The sequence below is a fragment of the Miscanthus floridulus genome, chromosome 8 (genome assembly GCF_019320115.1).
Source record: "Miscanthus floridulus cultivar M001 chromosome 8, ASM1932011v1, whole genome shotgun sequence".
NCBI classification, from domain to species: Eukaryota; Viridiplantae; Streptophyta; class Magnoliopsida; order Poales; family Poaceae; genus Miscanthus; species Miscanthus floridulus.
This window is the reverse complement of record NC_089587.1, coordinates 49,537,273-49,563,778: the sequence shown is the minus strand read 5'-3', so window position 1 is coordinate 49,563,778 and position 26,506 is coordinate 49,537,273. Positions and strand designations below refer to the sequence as shown.

General features: G+C 46.8%; 1 protein-coding gene and 1 pseudogene across 1 annotated transcript; one reads left to right on the top strand and one right to left on the bottom strand.

The window, feature by feature from the left end:
• Positions 1–2,463: 2,463 nt before the first annotated feature.
• Positions 2,464–26,027, bottom strand: LOC136469026 (putative disease resistance protein RGA4; annotated as a pseudogene).
• On the top strand, positions 8,911–9,485 carry LOC136475395 (uncharacterized). Its single transcript, XM_066472901.1, has 2 exons — positions 8,911–8,928; positions 9,099–9,485. Exons 1-2 carry the CDS (start codon positions 8,911–8,913, stop codon positions 9,483–9,485), a joined length of 405 nt encoding a protein of 134 aa, XP_066328998.1.
• Positions 26,028–26,506: the final 479 nt, after the last annotated feature.

Sequence of the window (26,506 nt, the reverse complement as noted above, 5' to 3'; positions counted from 1 at the left end):
ATAAAAACATCACAACAAAATATCAATGAGAACCATAACTACAATCCAATCAATTTCGTTATAAGAACCAAAAGCAGTTAACATTATACCCTAAACCTAGGGTTTCTCATTTCATCCACAACAATAAACCCATAACATAACTACATGCGGCTTGGTTTGCTAGTATTTTCCACGCCTTGAAATGAACCTACGGTTGTATAATACATATATTGAGGGATACAATGAAACCCTAAGTGATGACGATTCTTAGGTTCAAAAATCCGACTAATATGTACCGAATCTATGCGAGAAAAACAAGGAGGTGAGCGAGTATACCTTGCTCTCGAAGATCTACGGATCAAATCAAGGTTTTCAAGGTCCAATATATCGATTCGTGAGGTAGGATGAAGTGGCGAGAAAAAAACCCGAGGAGAAAGAAGAGGAAGAACGCTCGAGGAAGAAGGCTGGGCTGGGGTTAAATGCAGGTAGCTCGGCGCCAGAGTGAATGGCGCCGAGCTCGGCGCCAAGATCTACGGCGCCGAGCTCAGCGCCAAGATCTACGGCGCCGAGCCCCTTACAGGCCGTTTGCCCGTGCCCAGGACCTCGGCGCCAGTCACCGTGGCGTCCATTTCTGGAATTGCTCGGCGCCACTCACTCTGGCGCCGAGCCAAGGGTCCATTTCTGGAATTGCTCGGCGCCACTCACTCTGGCGCCGAGCCAAGGGTCCATTTCTAGATTTCTTTCCGCCAGGGGTCTATTTGAGAGAAACTTTCGAAAAAAGGGCCAAATAGTAAAAAATTCGGCGTCTCCACGATAGGCAGGTGCTATGTCCTTCCTCGACTCAGTCACGAGTCTCCTGGATCCCGTAGGTCTTCACTTTCACTTCAAGAGCCGGGAGGTGGGAGACGGGAGTCGAGACACGTCTTCAGTATTGGGAGCAAAGGCATGTCTTCAAGGGTTGGGAACCGAGTTCGTGTCTTGAAGTCTCCGTGTTCAAGACTGAACAGCAGCAGCATGTTGCGTGAGATGAGACGAGGGGGGCAATCATCAGAAGGTACCTGCATTTTGTAGAGATAACATTATTTAGCATAACCTTTCACCTCAAAACATTTTTTTTCCAGTTTTCTACTATGAAATTAAAGAGCATAGCTTTAGCTCTGGTTCTATGTCAGAATTACTTACTAACCTTAACCTGACCAGAAGGGAGGATGCTACCCTGGCTGCGGCTGGTATCGCCGGACATCGGCTTTGAAGTCTATTGGCGACGCCTGCTCTGCCTCTGCGCCCAATGGTTATTCTGAGAATTTGCTAGCAGGGGCAGACGGGCAGTGCCCACTGTACCATCATGACCTGCAGCCTGGTGCTGACCTTGAGTTGGCAACAGTAGTTTGATCATGAACATTTCTGGATCACTGGACGCACATTAGCTGGTGATGTGTCTGTTGCTAGTTGCTAGTGGCTTCTCTTGTTGCATCATCTCTAGAAACTCGTTATCCTGGTGACAGCAAGGCAAGAGCAGAATGGAATCACACTCCAAAACACATATATTCAAATAAAGGGGAATTGCTATATATGGCCCTTTCCTGTTGCACATGCTGCTCTTGTAGTAATAGTCACCCTTGATTTTACAATTAGGAGGGCATCACTTGCCATCTGCATTACCTCCTGTAGTTTGATCCTCTTGCGATGAACAAATATGGAGAACTAGTTCACTGCACATCAATGAATGCTGCTGCACCCATGAAAAGCACAACTATATGACAATATAAAGTCAACAAGTGGCTTCCTCCCACAAATAATAAGCAGAAGGTGATAAGTTCAACATTAAGGTACTGATGTCAGCTCTCAACTGATCCTTTGAACTGACTCTTGACATGGCTACTATAATAGTAAGCCAAACATATCATGCCGGTGACTAAATCACTAAAACAATTATAAATACGTGAAGGAAAAAATATTATGTAAATTGAACAAATTTCTTTCGGTTAACACAGCTAGATGCACCAGCTCTGCTGACAAGTTTTGGAAATAAGTACTAAAAGGAAAAGGCACCAAATAACCCAAAAAATAAAGAAGTTAAGATCAACAATTGGACTGAGCTCCTAAATAATGTAACTGATTGTGTATGGGGTGATTCTGCATATACGAACCTGTTTTACATACGTGTTAAGGTACATGCAGATGCTTGCCAACTCAGAACCACGCATGGATACAGAGAGCATCTCAGTGACGCCAGAAGAATGTGTATTGTGTAACTCCAAGGAGAGAGAGACCTGCACAGTTGATTAAAATAAAGTGGACTGATTACTCCTATGCAACAGTAATTTGGCGAACCACAAGTGAAAAAGATAATTGATCTGACGTTTTACTTACGAGGTTAAAAAATCATGGGTAAATTTGGTGTGCAGACAAGTGCAGGAACCAAGGGGAGCACAGCCACAGCCCACAGCCCACAGAGTGTAACCAGGAGAGTGTTTGGTACCTTCAGATTCTCAATATTGGAACGGTTCCTGTTAACTTGCGCCGGAGCTGCATTCGATCTGTCCCCCACCAGTAGTTCTGACGGACATCCAATACTCGCAGTGAGCTTGGGATGATGTCCTTGTGCAGCGACAGCGACTGGATGATGGCTGGACAGTAGCCGATGGTTAGTCGTTGCAACGAGCTTGGGAGGGCCTCCTTGGGCAACCTGATGGCAGGACATTCGTAGATGTGCAATTCTTGCAGTGAACTCGGGAGACCGTCTTGGGGCAGCGACTGGATACTTTTGCAGCCATCAATCTCTAGTATCTTGAGGTCGGGAAGCGCACGCAGCCCAGCAGGGAGGCACTGCAGATCACGACAATTCTGAAATCCGAGGTGCTGGAGGGAGGTGAGGAGCTGGATGGCTTTCTCTTGCTCCTCGGTGAAGCTCTTCACCTCGATATCCAAAGAAAAGACTAGTTTGGTGAGGGAGGACGAGAGGAGGCTGCAGATGGGCGTAGCAAGGATTCCCCCGACATCATTCGTCTCAACATCCCCCAGTCTTGGTGGAAGCCCTTGTCCATGAGACCTCAAGGTCCGGGCCGACGAAGAAAATGGGCGTTCCCGAGAGTGATAGCTTGGTAACTGGTAAGGCAACCTTGGGTTAGGAGAGGCCACAAGCTGATTTTTTCAGCTCTTGAACCTCGGCTATATCCATAGACGTATAAACTCTCAAGGGAGGTGAGGTTTGAGAGAGGCACTGGTGTCTCTGCACCATTAAGTCGAAGATTTCGCAGGGAGGTTGGGAAAGGGAAACCATGAGAGGAGGAAGACGAATAATAGGAGAACAACTTGCTAGAATTCTCTATCACCAATGAACGGAGGGAGCGAAGACCTTGGAGCCATCCTCCAGCTTCCTCCACTGTGTTGGGGTGGAGCCTCAGACCTTGGCACTGATAGATTTCCAGCTCCTGCAGTTGGGGTGGCAAGAGCACTAGTCCTTCCTCCTCTGTTGTCGAGAGTTGCAGTTCCACCTCCCTTTGCAATTGTTCATTCCCTGCGAGATTCATCTTCTCGTCCAAAGATGGTGATGTGGATATTCCTGCGGTGTTTTGCTCCAACACACCCAACCCTGTCAGTTTCCAACAGTTAAACATATATAGTTTTGTGAGCCTGTCAGTTTCCAACCTTGTCAGCTCCTTCCCACTGCAACCATCGTTGCCTGCCCACCCAGAGAACTTCAACTGGGAATTGATATCCGATGTGGCTCTCGCCTACGGGCAATAAATTATAGCCACTACTCCAAATGGACAGTTTCTTCAGGGACGATAACATCACGAGGTGATCCAAAGGTAGAGGCGGGCAGTGACTAACTTCCATTGTTCTTAGTCCTATTAGGTTATTAAAATCCAGCACCTTCCAGAATGCCCTATCTGAAGCACCTCTACCCTTATTAATTGACAAGCTGACATCAGATTCATCATTTTCGTAACGTAACGACTCCAAACCGACCAAATTACCTGAGCCCACATCTTCCATAGTAACACAACACGGGCCATGAGTCCAAGGAATAGGAGGCAAGGACAAAAGGTTTGGACAACCCCTAATGGTAAGTTCCCTGAGTCTAGGAAACTGGGACCACAGACAGTTCAGGACAATACTGGATAATGAGCACCTCCAAATGAACGAACAAATTGCAAGGCACATTTCTAACACAACTACTTTCCACCGTTGATGTGGGATGGCTCACACTGTGCGGGCAGCTCACAACCCACTTTCTTAATCTTCTCACCTTAGTAAGTTCTAGCCTTTTCAAGTTGTGAAATATTTGACTTTGTATGCAACCCATGTGCTCTATACCAGACTCATCAACCAAAAACAACTCTCCCAATGGTGGAAGCTCTTTCCAAGGTACATTATCAAGCTTAAGAGATTCCAAGTTTTTAACACAGAGGTTTGCACCTAGCCATGTTGGGCGACTAATACCTCCATGCCCTCTAATGCATAGGTGACGAAGGTTGCTATGTGGTCTGAGACTTTCCAGAACATCCTGTTCATGTATACACTACCGGACAGAGCATCTTTGCCGAGGGCTTGAAGATTTGCCGAGGGTAAATGCTCGGGCACTCGGCAAAGAGTCTTTGCCGAGGGCCTGACCCTCGGCAAAGAACAACCCTCGGCAAAGACTCTTTGCCGAGGGTCAGACCCTCGGCAAATACAAGCACACGGCAACAATAATTCTTTGCCGAGGGCTAAGCCCTCGGCAAAGAATTATTGTTGGCCCTCAGCAACACCGCCTGACACGACGTCCATCCCCTGACATCAATATTTGCCGAGGGCATCACCGTTAGGCCCTCGGCAAAGACTTTTTAACTGTTTTTGAAAATTTTCTTTTAAAAATTTCTTTGCCGAGTGCCCCTGGCCCAGCACTTGGCAAAGACAGTCTTTGCCGAGTGCCAAGCTGGCACTCGGCAAATTTTCATTTTTTTTGTTTTTTTGACCCCAAATTTTTTGTTGGGCCCGCCTACATTGTTTACAACTTCATGTTCAAATTTGGTGTTTTTCTAGTTTTTTTGTTATATTTGGTTGATTAATTTGATTATGTTGAATTTTTATATATAGTTTCAATTTGAACTGCAAGTGCATGGAATATTGTAATCTAGTGCTTCGAAAAATGTTATTTATGGTATTTAGTGTATGTTGAGTCTCTATCCACGAACTCGCATCAAATTTCGCGCATCTTCTTCACGTAACATGACGAGCCACTTGCCAGAAAAGTGTTTTAAAATTATATAAAGTCCATACGAAGTCCGAAAATCACGAAACTTGTCGATGTGTCATGTTATCGCATGTGTAGGCTGTGGTAAAAAATTGAGAATATTTCGAGCAAGTTGCGACGTCAAATGCATAAAACCCAGATATCTCCACATGACGTCTCTAGATGCATAAAACATCAGATGTCTGAGTTTTATGCATCTGATGTCGCAACTTGCTCGAAACATTCTCAAATTTTTACCACAACCTACACATGCGATAACATGACACCTCGACAAGTTTCGTGATTTTCGGACTTCGTATGGACTTTATATAATTTTAAAACACTTTTCCGGCAAGTGACTCGTCATGTTACGTGAAGAAGATGCGCGAAATTTGATGCGAGTTCGTGGATAGAGACTCAACATACACCAAATACCATGAATAACATTTTTCGAAGCACTAAATTACAATATTCCATGCACTTGCAGTTAAAATTTGAATTATATATAAAAATTCAACATAATCAAATTAATCAACCAAATATAACAAAAAAACTAGAAAAAACACCAAATTTGAACATGAAGTTGTAAACAATGTAGGCGGGCCCAACAAAAAATTTGGGGTAAAAAAAACAAAACAAATTTGAAAATTTGCTGAGTGCCAGCTTGGCACTCGGCAAAGACTGTCTGTCTTTGCCGAGTGCTAGGCCAGGGGTACTCGGCAAAGAATTTTTTTTAAAAAAATAAAAACATCTTTGCCGAGGGCCCTGGATCTGGGCCTTCGGCAAAGGCGCAAAACCTAAAAAACCGACGTCGGCCCAAAATCCCCAAAATCCCTCTTTTTCCCTCCGGCCAGTGCCCGCGCTCGGTTCTTTACCCCCGCCGCCGCTCACCTCGCCGCCCGCCCGCCACGCCGCTGGCCGCCCCGCCTACGCGCCGCCCCGCGCCCCACGCCGGCCCCCCTCTTCCACCCCAGCCACCACCGCCGGCGGCCTCCTGTAGCAGCGCCCGGCCGCCCTGCGCCCGGCCGGCCCTCCTCCCCCCCGCACCGGCCACCACCGGCCCCCCTGCGCCTGGCCGCCCCGGCTCCACCGGCGGCCGCCCCCGCGCCCGGCCGGCCCTCCTCCCCCCGTGCGGTGGTGTCGGCCATCCACGGCACCCAACTGAGGCAGCCGTTCGACTTCGCCGACGCCAGCTCCGGCGGCGACACGGAGGAGGACGAGGACTTCATCCGCGTCGTGGAATACATTGAGCGGGCCCCGCTGTGTGTCTATGGGCCCCGCTGTGTGTCTACGGGCCCAAAGGTGAAAGCTTTACCTCCGCACGACCAAACAACACTTGCGACCTCCTTTTGCTCATCTGAATGTTTAGGTGCTGATTTATGTGGAAACTGACTGGCCAGCTGTTGTTCAATTCGATCCAGGTTGAATGCTTACCATTGTATTCCTGAACCAAACCTGAAATGAAACTTTTGTTCAATTCGATTGCAGTAGGTTGTAGATTAGGATTGTGTCTGCATACCGCATGCCCACCCACTATCTGATCTCGTTAGGTGTATGTTGATGCTACAGCTCTTCATGTGGGCGTGGTTGCAATTATAGTTAAATCGAAGCAGGGAAAGTTGCTTAAGCTATCTATTTCAGCTTTTCAAACTTGATTCAACTTCATCTGCAGTTTGGTACAATGCCTAAAACACCTGAAGGCACCATCACCTGCATTTTTGTCCCTCTGGATGCCTATCTCAAATTCCTACATTTCTTGTCATGCCTATTATTGGTGCTAAAGTAAAGCTGTTTGTTGCAATTCAAAGAAAAACTTAGACATTTCAAACTTTAGTTCATACAAATCGATATACTGGTACTTAAAAGCTATACTGGAGCTAACTATGTCCATGTTTGTTCCTCATGACAGGTTTTTTTTCACCTTGTATTGCGCATAGCATACTAGCAGTCCTATTCTCAGAAACTGTATTTTGCTATTGAATTACTTAGGCATAGTTGGGAACTGGATACTTGGATAGGGATGGAAGAAAAATAAAGCCAATATCTGTAGCAGGATTCAATGTGGTTTATCTAGTAAAAAATGAGTTGTTGTTGAAATAGCTTATGTATCCTTTCTTATTTAAACCACTAGTAATTGCACTTTGTATATTGTACATCGTGAGCATGTATTCTGGAAACATGATTATCTTTAAACTCATATAATTTGATTTATCTTGCTGTCTCCTTAAACCTTGAAGTTTTCATATTTTATCTTGGTCTGCAATGCCACTACTAATATTACTGCAAGAAAGTAGGTGCCGCCCTTTAGTTCATCATACATTTCCATTGCTCCTTAATGTCATTCCTTCCTTTCAGTGTCAGCAAGTACATAGAACCTAAGGACGAAAGAACATTGTTAGATGGTACTATATTCGTTGCTTGTAGTTGTTGGTTACAATAGCTGTTTAAGTTTGCTGTGGCTCCATTTACTACCTACATCATACAGCAGTGGTTGAGAGTGTTTCCAACTTGGCCACGAATGGTTTGATGCTTTCTAGAAGACTAGAACCTTTTTGATTACTCAGAGAGCTGAGCTTGTTTTTTAATCCATCCTATAACTTTACAATATACCACGCTTACTAGCAAATTGTATCATCAGTTCTGTCAAGATGGCTAACAGTAACAGTAATGTATTTTGGGTGCTCAAAAACCTTTGCTATTTAGACTTTTAGGGTGTTGCTTAATAAAGGAATAAAAGAATGAGACTCCTGTTGCTTAGTTTTGGGGCACAATTTGCAGTAGCTTTTTCCTTAGGAATGCAACTACTTCTGGGAAAGCAGTACTGTTGAGGAGGGCAACTATTAATATTTGGGGAGACAAACTATGTGCTTTTATGGGCACAACAGTTACCAATTCAGAAATGCAACTGCTAGTTGAGTGGCTACTCTGTGTTTGGGTTAATAACCCTGCAAGTTGCCAATTGGCTGCGTCCCCCACCAAGTGATAATTTCTTTTCAACACCACATTGTTCCACCTAACCAGCAAGGCAACTATTGCCGATTCTCTAGTTGCAGAGATAACAACTAAGGACTAACATTTAAGTTGGTCAAGTAGTGGATGTGTATTGCCCCTTTTCCTAAGACTGTCTCCAACAGACTTGGCAAAACGAGACGCAAACTCAAAATACGTCGTCTACAGTGTTTTCGGTGAAAGAAACATGCTCTAACGGACGACGCAAACAGACCACCCATTATGCGTAGCAGGCGAATCGCAATGCAAATAAGCGTCGCCTCTCTCCACGACGCAAATCTCCGGTACGCGGACGACGACGGCGAGGCCGTGCGCTCCTCTCTTCCTCCTCTCCCCTTGCTGCTCCCCCCTCCCCTCCACGCCCCTGCGCGGGAGCGCGCCCGGAGCTGCGTGCGGCACGGACGCCGCCGTCGCCTGCGATTGCTTCCTCCACCGGCGGGCTTCCTACGTCGCCGCTCGTGGGGGCCAGTTCCGGCGCCCCATGGTCGCCAGCCCCTCCTCGCACGGGATTCGCGTCGTCCTGTGCCGTCGACGCCCCTCAGCCGCCAGGGCCGACGTCTCCTTGGCCTGGGACGCTGCTGCTGGCACGGCTCCTGATTGATTGATTTCCTCCAGCATTCAGCAGCGCTCACAGTCACAAGCTTACAGGTTAAGCAACGGCGAGGGGTAGGGAGTGAAAGAGGCTCAGGTGCTCAGCGTTCATGGAGAACCGCAAGGAGGTATGGGCATGAGCACGATTCCTGGGGAAAGTTGTTCTTACTTTCTTGATATCTTGGGGAAATCTTGCTTCGATTCTGAGCTACTTGCCCTTCCTTCCTTCCGTCCGTATTTTGACCCCACCTGGGCGGGGCAACAATCTGAATCGGCCCGCTGCTTTCCGTTCCTGCAGGAGCAGCAGGGCGCGGCGGTTGGGTGGATGACCATGCCGGCGTTCAGGGAGTGGGACGTCAAGAACGGCGCCGTGCAGGACTACTCCATGGACTTCTCCAAGATCCGCGAGATGCGCAAGCAGAACAAGCGCGAGCTCTCCAGGGCCAGCCTCGGCGGCGACGAGGACCTCCTCCAGCAGCAGCAGCAGCAGAGTAGCAAGGCGCAGCCGCCCAACTCCGCCGCCCCTCACCTGGAAGCCACCGCCGCCGTCGTCACGTCATCCACCGGCGCCCCGTCGACACATCCACCGCCGGGGATAATCACGGAGGAGGTCCAGCGGCCCGCGGACAACGACGGCGAGGCCGTGCGCTCCTCTCTTCCTCCTCTTCTTGGCTGGCGGCGGTAGGGGCAGGGGCCGCGCGGTTGGGCTGGAGGACGAGCTAGCTCCCATGGCGACGGCCGCCCCGGACCCCGCTCCTCTTCTTCCTCAACGCCGGCAGCCACTCCCTTCTTCCTCAAGCTCCTCCTCGGACGACGGCGAGGCAGGCCCGCGGCGGGGCGCGGCCAGGCGTGGAGCGGGCGGCGCTTGGACTTTTGCGTCCGTCGTTGGAAACGTGAAGTTTTGGGTGCCCCGACCTTTTTCCTGTGCACGACCTAAACCAAGAATGCGTTTCGTATTTGGGTTCGCACGATTGGAGACAGTCTAATGAATGTGCATTGACTGTAACTCTTTCTCATTAGCTAATTCATAGAGAATGTGGCGAGACAGACATAAAGGCTTATCCTGTAACCCGGAGGCAGTCCACAAAAGAATATTATCACCTCTATTTACGTTACATCTTCGTCCTCTCAAATATATACCTTTAATTTTCAGTAGGTCTGCCCAGATGGAGGAACCATTTTTTGTGGTTTAACAGTGCCCACAGTAGAGTTATTCAAATATTTGGCTCGAACAATATCTTCCCAAATGCCATTTTCATGTTCTAACTTCCATCACCACTTACAAAGAAGACCAATGTTCATTTTTCTCAAAAATTTTTATACCTGTCCTCCCTTCCTTTTGCTTTTACATATAAGCACCCATTTCAGATGATGGTACTTTCTCTTAGCTTAGTGGTACCACCTAGCAGAAAAAAATTCCTGCTTTCGCTAATCAAGCTTCTTATCACAGTTTTAGGAAGCAAATATATGAACATATGATATATAGTGGAATTGCAGAGGTAGGTATTTATTAAGGTAGTCCTACTGGCAATTGATAAGGAGCTTGTCAGATGTCCAGTTTTTTAGCACTCGTTTCCTCCGGTGGCAGCTAATCCACAACATGCAATATACTTGGGCTAACAGGGACCCCAAGGTATCTAACTAGGAAAAAATAGTTTGGGAATTGAAGAATTCAGCATGGTTAGAAAGTTTATCCTGATCCCTATGAATCAGGATAACTTCACTTTTATCAAAGTTATTTTTTAATCCCAACATTAATTCATAGAGACATAGTAACAACTTGAAGTTTCTTTCACACTCCAAATCATTGGAACGAGATAATAGTGTCATCGACATATTGCAGCATCACAACTCCATTATGAATTAAGTTTTCAGAATGGCCAACAACCATGTCACTATCCTGAGCCCCCAAAACCATTATAGTTAGAACATCATCAGCAAGAATGGGGGGGGGGGGGGGGGGGGTTAGTGCCTTCCTGTTTCACCCCTTTTGAGCTACTAAAATAACGTTCAATGCTGTCACTAAGTTACTACACAAACAGTTCCCCCTTTTACCACTTGTTTAATCCGATTACCCCAGGTATTAGAGAAACCTTTGATTTTAATAAGCACAAAAAGAAATCCAACTTAAGAATGATATGGTTTACCATTTCTTTTAGTGTCATGCAAAATCTCATGTAAGGTCACCACTCCATTCATGATATTTCTGTTTTTTATAAAGGCATCTTGTGTCGTATGGATGAGCTTATCAATGAAACGCTCAATTCTAAACATGCAATTTTTGGAAATCAATTAGTATATGCAATTTAGCAAACAAATCAGCCAAAACTGTGGAGTTCTATTTGCATCAGCAACTTTAGGGAACAATGTCATGGCACCATAATTAAGTCTATCAACTCTAAGAGTGTGCTTATGGAAGTCCTAAAATAATTCCATGATGTCTCCATTCAGTACACCCTAACATGCTTTACGGAACTCAATGGGGGATATAATCAGTTATCAAAAAATGGGGACATAATCTAGTCCAGTAGCTTTGTTTGTTTCCATTTGAAAAGTGCATTCTTTATTTCTTCTTCAGTAAATACCTTTGAGTCATTTGTGAGTTTAAGTTATGCAACATGCCACTCTTCCAGAGCTATCTGGTTGCTCTCCCACATCTTTATCATCATGTTTTATGCCAGCTAATACCCTCTCTTTTGCCAAAAATATATCCTGGTTATCTCAATTATCCTTAGTGGTAGGATGCTATGCAACATGAGTTCAATATCGCATGTTTCCACTTCACATGGGATCATAATCCTCCTCCTCCTCCCTGGGCCAAGATTGTTATTGGAAAGTGGGTTCTTCATTACAAAATCACAATTGGATGATGACACCCCTAGATTGGTGCTATAATGCCCATTAGTTTTTGTGCTTTCTCTCAATGCCATGGATCGATTTTGATAAACAAACTTTCATCACCACTATAATATGAACTACCCTTAGTACCATAATTTCACTAGCTCTTTGCAACAATTGGCTATGCTTTGTGTGGTGGAATCTATAAGCTGAAACTCTATATTGCCAACAACCCTCAGGTTTTGTTGGTGCCATGGTCTCTTTCTATTTTTTGTCGCCTCGATAAATACCTTTATGGCCTCAAGTCAAGGCAGCGTCACGCATGGTTTAGTCACTTCAGATGGCATGGATCTCTGATGCCCCATCTTTATTTTGTTGAGCTCAGATGAAATTTGTTTCCATTTTCTATGAGTTCTTTGTGTCATACATTTGGACGCTTTACTTTTATCTTTGCATTGCTATGCACCTGTGCACCAGTGCACCCTACGAGGACATGTTAATTTCCCTTTCACGAGGACATGTTAATTTCTCTCTCTCTCTCTCTCTCTCTCTCTCTCTCTCTCTCTATATATATATATATATATATATATATATATATATATATATATATATATATATATATATATATATATATATATCTATCTCTCTGTGAGTGCTACTGTGCTCCTGCTGCTAGTGCGAGTGCTACAGCTGCCCATCGTTGTCGGCCTTCGTGCCGTTCTTTTTTGCAGGTTATGGAAACCTCACCGTGAAGGGGAGGTGCTACCGAATTTTTTAACAAATACTAACCTGTTGCCTTTTTATATTGCAGAGGATCCGTCGGAGGGGACCAGAGGACCCCGATCGTCTTCGTGGGCGTTGCGGGTCTGCCTGCACCGCGTCGCCTCGCCACTGCACCGACTCGACACCACCCCGCTAGTCTGACCTCACCGGCACCTTAGGTACAACCCCTCTATCCGTATCATGGTCGTAGGTCGTGTAACCCAGTTAGGCGTCTCCTGTCCAAAATAGATACGGTCGGAGATATGCGGATCTTTGCATATCAGCGACCGTATATCCGTATCTAGATACACACTCTCCCTTGCAGGACGTGTATCAGGAGAACGACGGGGAGGTGCTACCGAAATTCTGTCTCGGATAGGGAGCAGAGCATGGAAACTAACCTCATCTACGCATCCACGGGTGGGATTAGGACCTATCCTCACCTATTAGAGAGTAGGAACACCGCGTAGATGCAATTGATGGTTACATTACTATGTGCTGTATATGTGTAAGGATGGAAGACCGTCAGTGGATGTACATGGGCTGGAGAAGCAGGAGTGACTTTGACATTGAGTGGGTGAATGGGACAGATGCTTTCTTGGAACATGCATGGAGCTCAGGTGTAGCTAAAGGACATTCTAAACTTTGGTGTCCCTGTAGCAAATGTGACAACAACAAAAGGGTAGACAAGGTGACCATGGGTAAACATCTTGTGTACAATGGTTATACGGCTGGCTACCACCAGTGAATCCACCATGGTGAAGCACATCGTATAAGAGTGGATGTGGTGAGACCACGCCTTGAGGCTTTTGATGATGATGCCGGAGTAGCAGACATGCTAGATGACACTCACCAAGCTCACTTTGCAGAAGGACGTGAGAAGGAGGAGATGGAGGAAGCCGCTAAGGCCTTCTATGAAATGTTGGACTCGGCACAGAAACCCCTTCATGAGAGTACAACGGTTTTTCAGCTGGATGCCATTGGACGTGTTATGGGGCTGAAGGCCGAGTTAAATCTAAGTCGCGAAGGCTTTGATAAGATGTTGGCCGTGTTTGGCAGCATGATACCAGAGAAGCACATTCTGTCGAAGAACTTGCACGAGTCACAGAAACTACTTCGTATGCTTAAGATGCCATATGACAAGATACATGTTTGTCCGAAGGGGTGCGTCTTATTTAGGAAAGATCACAAGGATGCAAAGTATTGTCCGAAGTGTAAATCCTCAAGGTACCTGGAGGTAGACTTTGGAGATGGCCAGAAGAGGCAGCTTACGATCCCCGCGAAAGTCCTACGGCACCTTCCATTTGTGCTGAGGATCCAATGGCTTTTCATGACCGAGGAATCCGCGAAACAGATGACATGGCATAAAGAAGGTGTACGGTACAAGCCATGGACAATGGTGCATCCGTCCGATGCCGAAGCATGGACGTACTTTAATGACAAACATCCTGACAAAGCAGCTGAGGCTCATAATGTACGTGTCGCACTGGCAACAGATGGGTTCAATCCTTATGGATAGTTGTCTGCCCCATACACATGTTGGCCCGTGTTTGTTATCCCCCTGAATCTCCCCCCCCAGCATCTCCTTTCAACGGCATAATGTCTTCTTATCGTTGATAATTCCTAGACACCCGGGGAGTAATATGTGTGTGTACATGGAGCCTATGATTGATGAATTGATCGACGCTTAGGAGAAGGGGGTATGGACATACGACCGAGCTACAAAATCATCCTTCAAGATGCATGTTTGGTACCACTACTCCCTGCATGACTTCCTGGCGTATGGGTTATTCGCCGCCTAGTGTGTCCACGGGAAGTTCTCGTGCCCAATATGCAAGGAAGCTGTGAAGTTCATTTGGTTGAAGAAGGGTGGCAAGTATTCGTCGTTCGACAGGCATCGTCAATTCCTCCCTTCTAACCATCCATTCAGACAAGACATCAAGAACTTTATGAAAGGTGTTGCAGTGATAGACCCTAAACCGCGCATGAAGAGTGGTGCTGAGGTGCGTGCTCAGATAGATGCTCTTGTGCCTAATGAAGAAGGTGGTTTTGTGGGATATGGTGAGGAACATATGTGGACTCATAAGTCCGGCTTGACGAGGCTCCCCTATTTCGATGACCTTCTTCTGCCACATAACATTGATGTAATGCACACCGAAAAGAATATCGCCGAGGCACTTTGGGGAACTCTCATGAACACTGACAAGTCTAAGGACAACGTTAAGGCTAGAGTGGACCTAGCGACGTTGTGTGATAGACCGAAGCAAGAGATGCGGCCTCCTAGTGGCCGAAACAAACAATGGAAAAGACCTAAGGTTGATTTTGTCTTGAAACCCGATCAAAGGAGGGAAGTACTAAAATGGATCAAGACGGTAATGTTCCTAGATGGATATGCAGCAAATCTGAGTAGGGGAGTGAACTTAGACACTTTACGAGTCAACGGGATGAAGAGTCATGACTACCACATATGGATTGAGCGGCTTCTTCCGGCGATGGTCCGAGGCTATGTCCCTGACCATGTCTGGCAAGTGCTGACAGAGTTGAGCTTTTTCTTCCGTCAGCTTTGTGCCAAGGAGACATCTCGGACCATCACTCAGGACTTGGAAAAAGCAGCACCTGTGTTGCTCTGTAAGCTAGAGAAGATCTTTCCAACTGGCTTCTTCTTGCCCATGCAGCATCTGATTGTGCACCTCCCGTTCGAGGCACATTTAGGGGGGCCCGTGCAAGCCCGGTGGTGCTATCCAATCGAGAGATGTCTAAAGACTCTTCGCAAGAAATGTACAAATAAAGCTAGAATTGAGGCTTCCATTGCAGAGGCAAGTCTAAGGGAGGAGGTGGCAAACTTCACAACACTATACTATAAGCCGAAACTTCCTAGCAATCATAATCCACTCCCTCGTTACAATGTTGGCGAAAATGAATGGACCCATAGCCTGTTCCAAGGCCAACTCGGCAGCGCAAGTGGATCGACCAATAAGATTTTGGGAAATAAAGAGTGGCGAAGTGTCATGCTATATGTGTTGACCAACCTTCCCGAGGTGCAGCTGTTTGTCGAGTAAGTTCTCAACAAACTTGTTTCAATATGCCCTGAATATTCTTCATGCAACCCACTGATTCTCGTTCGGATAGGGAATTTGTTCGTGAGTCCTGGCATCAATCAAGGGATCCTACCTCGCAGGAACATGACACCCTTCTTTCTCAGGGTGCGGGTGCGGGGAGGCCTGATTTCATTTCTTGGTTCAAACAAAAGGTAATGTCCAATTTAGCTCCCACATTCCATATTCCAAGTTTCTCATTCGTTCGATTAATATAACGACCTATCATGCTTGAGCTTGCAGGCCTAGACTGACTCGTCCATGAGTGAGGAGTTGAGACAGGTTGTAGGCGGCTATGATGTTAGGGTGCAGTCATTTACCGGTTATGACATGAACAGATATCGCTTCCACACAACAAGATATGAGCAGACTCGGCCCAAACAGAAAACCACAAATAGCGGAGTTTGCACGCCCGGTACTGATGGCCTCGACTATCATGGTAGAGTTGAGGAAATCTATGAACTCTCATTTCATGGTCACAAACATAAACCTGTCGTGTTCAAATGCCACTGGTTTAATCCTCGAGAAACGAGACGGACCCCTCATCTTGGGCTAGTTGAGATTCGAAAAGATTCCGTCTATCCAGGAAAAGATGTCTACATTGTGGCTCAACAGGCCGTGCAGGTGTACTATACGCGATATGCCAACCAAGACAAAGCAGATCTTAAGGGTTGGGCTATTGTGCACCAGGTGTCTCCACACGGTAAACTACCTGCCCCAAACAATGATGATTACAACTTCAACACAAACACATATGATGGATAGTTCTATCAAGAAGATGGGCTACCAGGCACGTTTGAGATAGTCTTACCCGAAGCGATCGAAATGGAAGTAGACAACAAAATGGAGGATGACGAGGTTGATGGAGATGTGGTGCAAAATGCCAAGGACATAGAAATGCTTGACAGATTAAGGCTAGTCAATGACGACGAAGACAACATAGAACCTTCAGATAGTGTTGCCCATTTGGACAATTTTGACAGTGATGATGACACATATGATCCTAATCATGAAGATTATTCCTAATACATGTAATACTACGTTTGTTTTAGTTTGTGTTTTCTTTATTTATTTTGAATCTATTTCTAATATATATACTAATAAGTCTTGTTCATTCTTTGTGATTGCAGGTGATGGCGAGCAGTCGTCCACGACGTGAGATGGCCTCCCTTTACGGGAGACCATGCCCTCCCATTTTAGACGAGGGGTCAGGGTTAGGGGTAGCGTCCACAGGAGGTCAGAGGAGGAGGACCAGGGTCAGGAGGAGGAAGTGGACTCCTTCCCCACCACCTTCAGACGAGGTGATGGAGGAGGAGCACGTGATGGCCACGCCCGAGGACAAGGTTGAGGACGAGGATGTCCGATAGACCGAGGACGAGGTGGCCGAGGACGAGGCAGCCGAGGACGAGGCCACCGAGGGCAAGGCCGCTGAGGGCGACAGTTCCGCTACCCCGACTGTCTGCCAGCGAGGTCCCGTGAGCCTCCCTCAGCCTCCGCTTCCTCACAACCGGGCACTGATTCACCCTATGGCAAAGAGGTAAGTAACTATAGATGTTATCACAACTACTTCATATGATAATGTTGGAAATCAAAAGAGGAATTGATAAATTTTCTTAATCACTTGTGTAGGGCCTGGTTGGTTTGGTCGGGTACTTCTGCACGCTCCCCCGCAAGCATCCTTAGTGTTTTGTGTAGGAAATGGTACCCCGACCTTGTGAACGTGTCCGAGGACGTGCGGGAGCCGGCCTACACGTGGGATAGGTACCAGTTGGCCCCTGACGATAGGTACCGCAACAAGTAGGAGCAGGTACTGGCAGAGTTTTGGGTAAGTCTCTCTCGCACAACATTTTCATTGGGCAAGTCTTTTATTGAAATAATGAATGGATACATCAGTTTTGTATGCAGAGGTATTTCAAGCCGAAAGAAGGACTTGAGGCCTGGGCGGATCAGGCGGCTGCCACCGCCTGTAGGAAGTACGTCACCGACATGCACCACGAGGCGCACGTGCAGGCCCACAGAGACTACTACGCCGTGGTGTTGAAGCAGTCCATCAGCAAGCCTGATGCAAGACAGGTGGAGCTGTCCCAGGCCCAGTACCTTGAGGTAGACGAAAAACATTAATAATGATTCGTTTTGAGATTAAGTCAGTTTAATTTTATCTTTTTCTATGTCAAATAATCGATGACTTGTAGGTGATTCCTTGGTGGTGCCGATCCCACTCCGTGTGCTGGGAGATGATCGTGGATAGGTGGTTGTCCAACGACTTCGCTCAGAACCACACGAGGCAGCGGGACCAGCGTCTACTAAGGCGAGGTGCTACTCACCATCAAGGCAGCCGCAGCCTCCCCGCCTACAAACAAACATATGTAAGTGATTTCTTTTATCTTATTTGACGCTGAGTTCTGCCTTATTTCTCACCATCTTGACGTCTTACTCGCAGGAGGCTGCACACCCGGGCGTGGAGCTCTCGGAGTTCTCTGTGTGGGCTATGTCCCACATGGGCAAGGCATCTTCCTCTGTCTCCTTCGACCCGTCTGTCCCGCGCGAGGTGTACTCTGACCCGACCGTGCACACTAAGGTCTAAGAGTACACCTCAAAGGTGAGGGAGGTCTATGGGGAAGATTACGATGTGCGCACTGAGCCCATTGATGCAAAGACCATCATGAGGCTAGGAGGAGGCAAGAAGCATGGGCGGATGTGGATTGCAGACGGCGCCATCGACTCCACCATTGTTCCCTCTCTCGACGTGCTCCAAGCACGGAGCACGAGCTCCAGCCAGCCCATACGCCCACGCCCTACTCCGTCACTGCAGCGGGTTGACGCTCTCAAGGTACGTCCTGTTTTACTCGTCGTACGTTCATCTTTGCACACCTAAGTTACATTTGCATTACTGAAACATTGAAGTTTGTATTGCAGGCCGAGCTGCAGGCCCAGAAGCTCATGGTCGAGGCTCAGAGCGCGTAGCTGCAGGCCCAGAGGGAAGCGTTCGCAGCCCAGGAGAGGAGGATGCAAGAAATGGAGGCCTTCATGCGGAGTGTCCAGCAAGGGGGTGTACCTTTGCCGTTGGCAGCTCCTCCACAGCCTACTTCTACAGCCACTCCTGTAAGTATGAAAGTTCACTCTTACTAGATGCTTCCTTGACATACAACCATGGTTGACATACAAACTTACTAGATGCTTGACATAGAAACTTACTAGATGCTTGACATAGAAACTTACTACATGCTTGCACTAGCTATGACATACAACCATACTTGACATTCTCAATTTACTAGATGCTTGACATAGAAACTTACTAGATGCTTGCACTAGCTATGACATACACCAATGCTTCACATAGAAACTTACTAGACGAATCTCACACATGCAACCTCTTATCCTTTTTGCAGCCTCCGTCGGCGGGTTCGAATAACCCCGCTCATGCGTCACCGAATGATGGAGCCTTTGCTTCACCATAGTGTCATAGGCCGTCTTTTTGAGGAGTTGTGTTTCGTCATGTGCTTGGACTTAAGCTTCACTTGTGGTTGTGACTTGTGCTTGGACTTGATGGACTGTGGTTGTGAATTTGTGACTTGTGGTTGTGATATTTGACTTGTGGTTGAGATATATTGTTATTTGAGTTGTGGTTGTGATATAATGTGTGAAAATGGTTTTGTTGTGATATATATGTGATTATTGTGATGTTTGTGATATATATGTGACATGTGATGTATATTTGAACTGTTTGTGTCAGTGGAATGTAAAAAACAAAAAAAATTACAATTTTGGTTGATTTGCCGAGTGCAATGGTCATGGCACTCGGCAAAGCTGGGAAACTTTGCCGAGTGCCAGGACATTGCACTCAGCAAAGATTTAAAAAAAACAAAAAATATTTGCCGAGTGCCAAGTTGGGGAGGCAATCGGCAAAGAGCTTTTTAAAAAAAATTAAAAAATGGCTTTGCCGAGTGCGCGCCGCCGTGGCACTCGGGAAAGAGTTTTTTTTTAAAAAATAAAAAATGTATTTGCCGAGTGCCTTGCCGCCGCGGCACTCGGCAAAGAGTTTTTGAAAAAAAAACGTCTTTGCCGAGTGCCCAAACTGTCGGCACTCGGCAAAGGCGCCGTCAACGGAGCAGCGGCGTTGACGGCTGCTTTTCTTTGCCGAGTGCCGCCGTTGGCACTCGGAAAAGGATTTGCCGAGTGCCCGACAAATGGCCCTCGGCAAAGAGCCTCTTTGCCGTTAATTTTTTTTCCGAGGGCTCTTTGCCGGGGGCGGTACTCGGCAAAGCCTTTGCCGAGGGCTTTTGGGCCTTTGCCGAGTGCCCTGGACCCTCGGCAAAGAGGGCGCCTCCGGTAGTGATAAGGTCCTTCTTGCGCCAATCATCCGTATTCCATTCTAATTTTAGTTCATGTAAGCGGCTTTTGTGCATCAGTTTGGCTCCAACAGCTTCCTCTTTTGTTTGCACCTTTTCAAGGTCACTAATTTCAAGTGATCCTCCAAGCTCTGTCAACTTCCCGAGTTGACTCAGCTCAAAACGCTTTTCATTTCTCACATTAAATTTCCTTAGCTCCTGAAGGAACTCTAGTTTTCCCACCTCAAATATACTAGTGAGCTCATCAATTGGCACAAGAAAATGACGCAGTTTTACAAGGTTACTTATATGCCCTTTCAAATCAAAGGAACCCATCCATCCTTGTAGATCTAGGACTTCTAAATGATAAAGTCTAACCAAAGTAGGTAAGCATAGGTCCAAATCACCCCAAGATGACCGTTGGCCCATAGGATCACCGGCTCAGGTGAGTGAACCACTCACCAGTCTTGCCGAGCACCCGATAGTGTTGCAGAACACCCACTAGCCATGCCGACCACGAACAAGCGTTGTCCGTTTCCACACACTATGGCTAGAGCTAGAAAAAGAAGGGAGAATAGAGCATGCACACACAATACAAGACACCAGCGTTGGTCGAAGCTCTGTCTGTGAGATGGCAAATCTGAACTCTCTTTACTGAGTTGCCGTGGTAGTCTATTTATACAACTCTATCCATCTAGTCCTAGTACAATACACATGCTGTAACAGTAACTAGATAACATACAGGGCTGACTCTACGCCGGCCACAGCATGTGCCTACAGTGCTGCAGACGAGCCGTGCGCGCGCCTGCACCTGCAGCGGCTACAGTATCACAGCAGGGGGCCTTTTCGGTGCCGCCTTCCCTTACTGTGTTCACACAAGGTAGCAGTAGATTATCTAACAATGACTTCATCCTTAGGTAGCGAAGATGAACAAGCTTTGGAAAGTTGTGCAACATATCCTTGTCCACATTATATGACACTCCAGACAAATAAATAGTGCGTAGGGCTCTAGCTTCCCTTAACAAGTCACCAAAAGTTAAGGCAAAGCTACCATGGTATGTTCCAAACAATATTAGAGTATGTATGTTTTCAACTTTCAGCCTTTTACCTAACGCAATCACATCCCTTTTAAATTCGTCGAAAGTCATTCTATCACCAATCGCTATGTCATCTATAATGATAGACAAGTGACGTACATTAGGGGATATTTGTATGGACCTCACATTTGAACTACGTATGCTCAGGCATTCATACAATGAAACCTTTACTGCCAACTCATGTAGTAGGTCATGGACAATATAGTAAGGACAACCGTCATCTTTCTCATTCTTTTTAAAAAATCCATGGTAAACCAAGTCATTTAAATAGCTCAGCCCAATATCTTCAATTCTTTTGTTATGATCTGATGACTGCAATATACCTAGTCCTATCCACAAGTGAATTAACTCATTGCTGCCAAATTAATTCATGATCTTCAGGAAACAAAGCACAATATGAGAAACATTGCTTCAGATTAAAAGGAAGATAATCATAGCTAAGCTTTAGAGCTGGCGTAATGTCATTGTCATTGGTTTGTAGCTCCCATTCTTTGCTTTCTAGAATTTTTGTCCAATGGTCTCAAGTAAGTTGGTTTCTAGAATTAGTAACCTCCCAACGGTTTTTGCTGCAAGAGGGTTCCCCTTCAAATTGGTCACTATTTTGTTTCCAGCATCAAATAATTTAGGATGGTTTTTCCATGGCTGTTGGTCACCAAATACACACGCTTCAAATAATTTCATAAAATCTGAAGCTTCCAAACGACCCATTTCTATAGGACAATCAGTTGTCTTAACCATGTTTGCCACCCCAAGACTTCGAGTTGTCACTATAACCATATTGCCTTTTTTCTCCCCTTTTCTAAAAGGCACTAGCAGTTTTTTCCACTCATCCTCGTGATATGTCCACATATCATCCAACACAAGTAAAAAACGCTTAGCTTTTATTCTTTGTTCAATTAGCTCTTGGTCACTGCTATATTCCTTTTCTTCTTTAGATTTAGGTATTTTTGTTACAGCTTCCTGTGCTAGCCTAGCGGCACTGAAGGTTTGAGAGACACATATCCAAACTAAGATATCAAAATGGCTCTTCAGCTCTTGGTATACGTGTTGTGTGAAAGTTGTCTTTCCTACCCCCCGGGCCAACAATAGGAAGCACTGTGAGCTTATTTTCAGAGTATTCACCATTGACAATGCATTCTACAGTACTCTTTTTCTGGGTGTCCCTCCCAAATAATATAGGTTCTACGATGTATGGAGTCACTGGCGGAGCTACCTTAGGGCCATAGAGCCCCCCCCCCCCCCCCCCCATGCATCGAGTTTCATAGTTGTCATGTGCAAGTGCATGTATATTTCCCCGCTGTCTACTGGCATAGCTATATGCATAGTTGTTTTGTCTATTACTACTGACTAGATGCCTGATGCATGCAAGCTTGCTACCTATGGTGCCATGCTTGCCTGTAGCAGTACGTTCTTGAGGCCCATTTGGCAACTCCGCCACTGTATGGAGTTGTTTTAGGTTGATCCATAGCATTGTGTTGGATAGTGGCACTGTTGGAGGCTTGTAGCTATAAAGTAAGCATAGGGGATACCCTGGCACAGAGGGGCTTGAGCTTATCTATAATATCCTTCATCCTTTTAGAGATCTCCAACCTATCAAACTTTAATTTTGGTGGTTCCCTTTCCATTGATGAGGCACAGTGAGAATGGTCGTTGCGACCGATTTTTTTACTTTTTAGCCATTTTTTTGAAAGTTTTTCACAAATAGACCCCTAGAGGAAAGATTTCAGAATCTGGACACTTAGCTCGGCACCATCGATACTGGCGCCGAGCTAACACGTTTCGGCGCCGGCGTCCCTGGCGCCGAGCTCTTGGGCTTGAAGCGGACGTGGAAGGTGACATGGCAAGAAGCTCGGCGCCGTAGATCTTGGCGCCGAGCTCAACGCCAGGGTGACTGGCGCCGAGCCTTTATTACGTATAGGCCCCGCCCCTCTCTTCCTCTCTTTCTCTCCCTCTCTCGCCCTAGCAGAGCAGAGCCGAGCTCCGCCGCCGCCGCCGCCCGCGCACGCGCCTCCACCGGCCACCTCCCTGTATTGAAGAGGTGGTTGTAGGCTTTTGCAGTGATACGAAAGAGACCTCACAAGGTATTGCATTCATAAGCGGAGCGTCGTTACACAATTGTGTGTGACAAGGAACGCTGTCCATGGAGGGTTTGTGCAAGGAAGCAACAGGTCACCGAAAAATGAAAGATCACAAAAGTTGTCGGGCCACACAATTGTGTTGACCATGAGCTAACACTAAGGCATTGGTAGTTGACATCTACCCTCATTGCCAAGTGGTTGATGAGAATTTTGCAGGAAAAACCCAACATGAAGGCGAGGACAATTATTAGGACTGTTGAGGCGTTGTATGGAGGTTATGTGATAACTTATGGTAAAGCATGGAGGGCTAAGCAGTGAGCGTGGAAGATGATATATGGGGACTGGGAGGATGGGTATGAGCAGCTGCTAGTTCTTTTCAATGCAATCAAAGCAGTGAATCCAGGCATGCATCATGAGTACATCCCAAAACCAAATGCATGGAAGGATGGGAGGCAGATATTCTTCCGTGCTTTCTGGTGCTTCCCTCAGTGTGTCGAGGCCTTTAGGCACTGTCGTCCCGTCTTCTCCATTGATGGTACGTTTTTTATTGGCAAATACCAGGGCACACTTTTTATAGCCATATCCTGTGACGCGAACAAGTTGGTTCCTTTGGCATTTGCTTTGGTTGAGAAGGAGAACAATGACAGTTGGGGATGGTTCTTGAGGCTAGTCCGGATACACATGGTTGGGCCTGGCAGGGAGGTTGGCGTCATATCTGATAGGCACCAGGGCATACTTAATGCCGTGCGAGAGCAGATAGAGGGGTATGCACATTTGCACCATCGTTGGTGTACTCGGCACCTTGCCGAGAATCTACTCCGGAAGGATGGTGTGAAGGGTAACTTTGATCTGTTCTAGGAGGCTGCTCGACAGCTTGAGGACAAGTACTTTTAGAAAAAAATTGGAGCAGGTCAGAACCGCATCAAATGCAGAAGGTAGACAATGGCTCACAGATTTGATGAGGGATTTAGAGAAATGAACGAGAGCTCATGACGCTAGTGGATGGAGGTACGAGTTTTAGTGCAGCAACATAGCGGAGTCATTCAATAAGTTGCTATTAGGGATACGTGGTATGCCCATGAATGCAATTGTTCAATTCACCTTCTATAAGCTTGTTGCCTGGTTCAACGATAGACACGCCTATGCATTGCAATTGTGGAGTGATGGAGAGATATGGGCTCCAAAACTAAAGGCACACCTAGAGAAGGCAAAAGAAAGGGCCGGCACACATGAGGTTACATGCTTTGACCATGCCACAGGGACTTATCAGGTCGAGCATAGGGGCGGTACAACGTACGACGACGAGGTCCGAGAGTCGAGGATGCATGTGGTTGTCCTCCAAGATTTCAAATGCACTTGTGGTAAACGAAGGCAGTACCACTTCCTATGTTCTCATTTGGTGGCAGCAGCTAGGCATCGCAACTATAATATCGAGATCAGGATACCTCATGAGTTCAGTGTCGATACGCTTGTGCACACATGGAGCCCCCGCTTCGTACCTTTTCGGGACCCTGGAGAGTGGCCTCCATATGATGGGCTGAAGTACATTGTAGATCCAGCTTACCGTTGGAACAAGCGTGGATCAAGGCAGAGGACGAGGCTGCATGTGTAGAAGCAACGCGCCGCTGTGTCTGGATGTTTCGATTGAAAAACATGGGCCGGGAAACCATAGTCACAGTTAGGGACAGGGAGGTCAGGAGGGACGGCGACATCTTTGCTAGACGCGTCGAGATATAATTCTCGAGGACGACCCTGTTTTTTGCCAAAACTCCTCCCGAAACATTTATTGCATCTAACAAAACAGATGTAATTTAACAAACAAAAATCAAAACATCACAAATAAATGTCAATGCGAACCATAACTACAATACAACCAATTTCGTTCTAAGAACCGAAAGCAATTAACATTAAACCCTAAACCTAGGGTTTCTCATTTGATGCACAACAATGAACCCATAACATAACTACATGCTCCTAAGTTTGCTAGCTTTTCCATACCCTGGCATCATTCTACGGTTGTATAATACATATATTGAGGGAAAGAATGAAACCCTAAGTAATGACGATTCTTAAGTTCAAAAATCTGACTAATATATACCGAATCGATGCGAAAAAAACTAGGAGGGGAGCGATGATACCTTGCTCTCGAAGATCTACGAATCAAATCAAAATTTTCAAGGTCCAATATGCCGATTCGTGAGGTGAAGTAGGTGAAGTGGGGAGAGAAAAAACCCGAGAGGGAGGAGAAAGAAGAGGAAGAACGCTCGGGCAGGAAGGTTGTGGCGGGGTTAAAATAAAGGCTCGGTGCCGGTCACCCTGGCGCCGAGCTTGGCGCCTAAATCTACGGCGTCGAGCTCGGCGCCAGGGTGACTGGCGCCGAGCTTCCTACCATGTCACCTTCCACGTCCGCTTCGAGCCTAGGAGCTCGACGCCAAGGACGCTGGCGCTGAGACGTGTTAGCTCAACGCCAGCATTGATGGCGCCGAGCTAAAGGTCTAGATTCTGAAATCTTTCCTTCAGAGATTTATTTGTGAAAAACTTTAAAAAAAAGAGCTAAAAAGTAAAAAATTCGGTCGTTGTCAGCACATGAAAAGGAGCAGCATGAGAGTCGTTTACCGACAGCTTCGGCCGTGTAGCAAGCATCACGCACGAGCTCGTGGATGCAGCCGCGAGGATGCACGTCGGCGGCTATGGTAGGTGCCGTCGAGCGTGTCCTGGATGCGGAAGTAGTCGAGCTCATCGAGCACGTCGTCGGCGCTGTACGCCAGGTGGCGGAGCTCATGCAGCAGCGTCACCACCGCGGGGCTGCGGGGCTCCCTGTCACGGGCGTTGTCCAGCATCGCCTGCGCGTAGAGCAGCTCCAGCTTGAGCTCGCGGACGTTGGGAGTGAGCCCGGTGGTGGCCGCCCATGCCTCCAGTAGGCCGTCCTTGACAGGGTCTAGCGCCTTGCCCACCACCCACAGCGCCGCGTTGATGGCGGCGCCTCCATGCCTCCACGTACCACGCCTTCTCGATGTAGAATGCTGCATGCGAGGAAGACAAAAGCCAGAATAAATGCTCAAATAGATGTCGCAGGCAATAGAAATGAAACTTATTAGCCATTGCCGGTATGGTACTGCATGCTGCAATGCAAGTGCACTCACCCAAGGGGAAATTAAAGGAGCAATGAGAACTCAATCACAATTCACAATCAACACTTTATGCAACCCACAAACCACAATCTGCTGCTGCTGCCGGCCGATTCGAAAGATGTGTGAGCACAGTGCATATGGGCAGGCAGCGAAAAATAAAGAGGGAATAAAGAGGAGAGGTGACTTCGTGGATCACAAACCTTGATCACGCATCAACGTGGAGTGAAAGCTAGTCATGTTCCTGTTGTGAAATGACAGCCAGTACACCAACACAACAGGTGTCATTCTATAGATGATCTCATCCGTCCGTACAAGCAGTTAGGATTAGAGATTAGATTAGTAATTAACTGTAGCACTACGAACGGGCATGTCCCTTC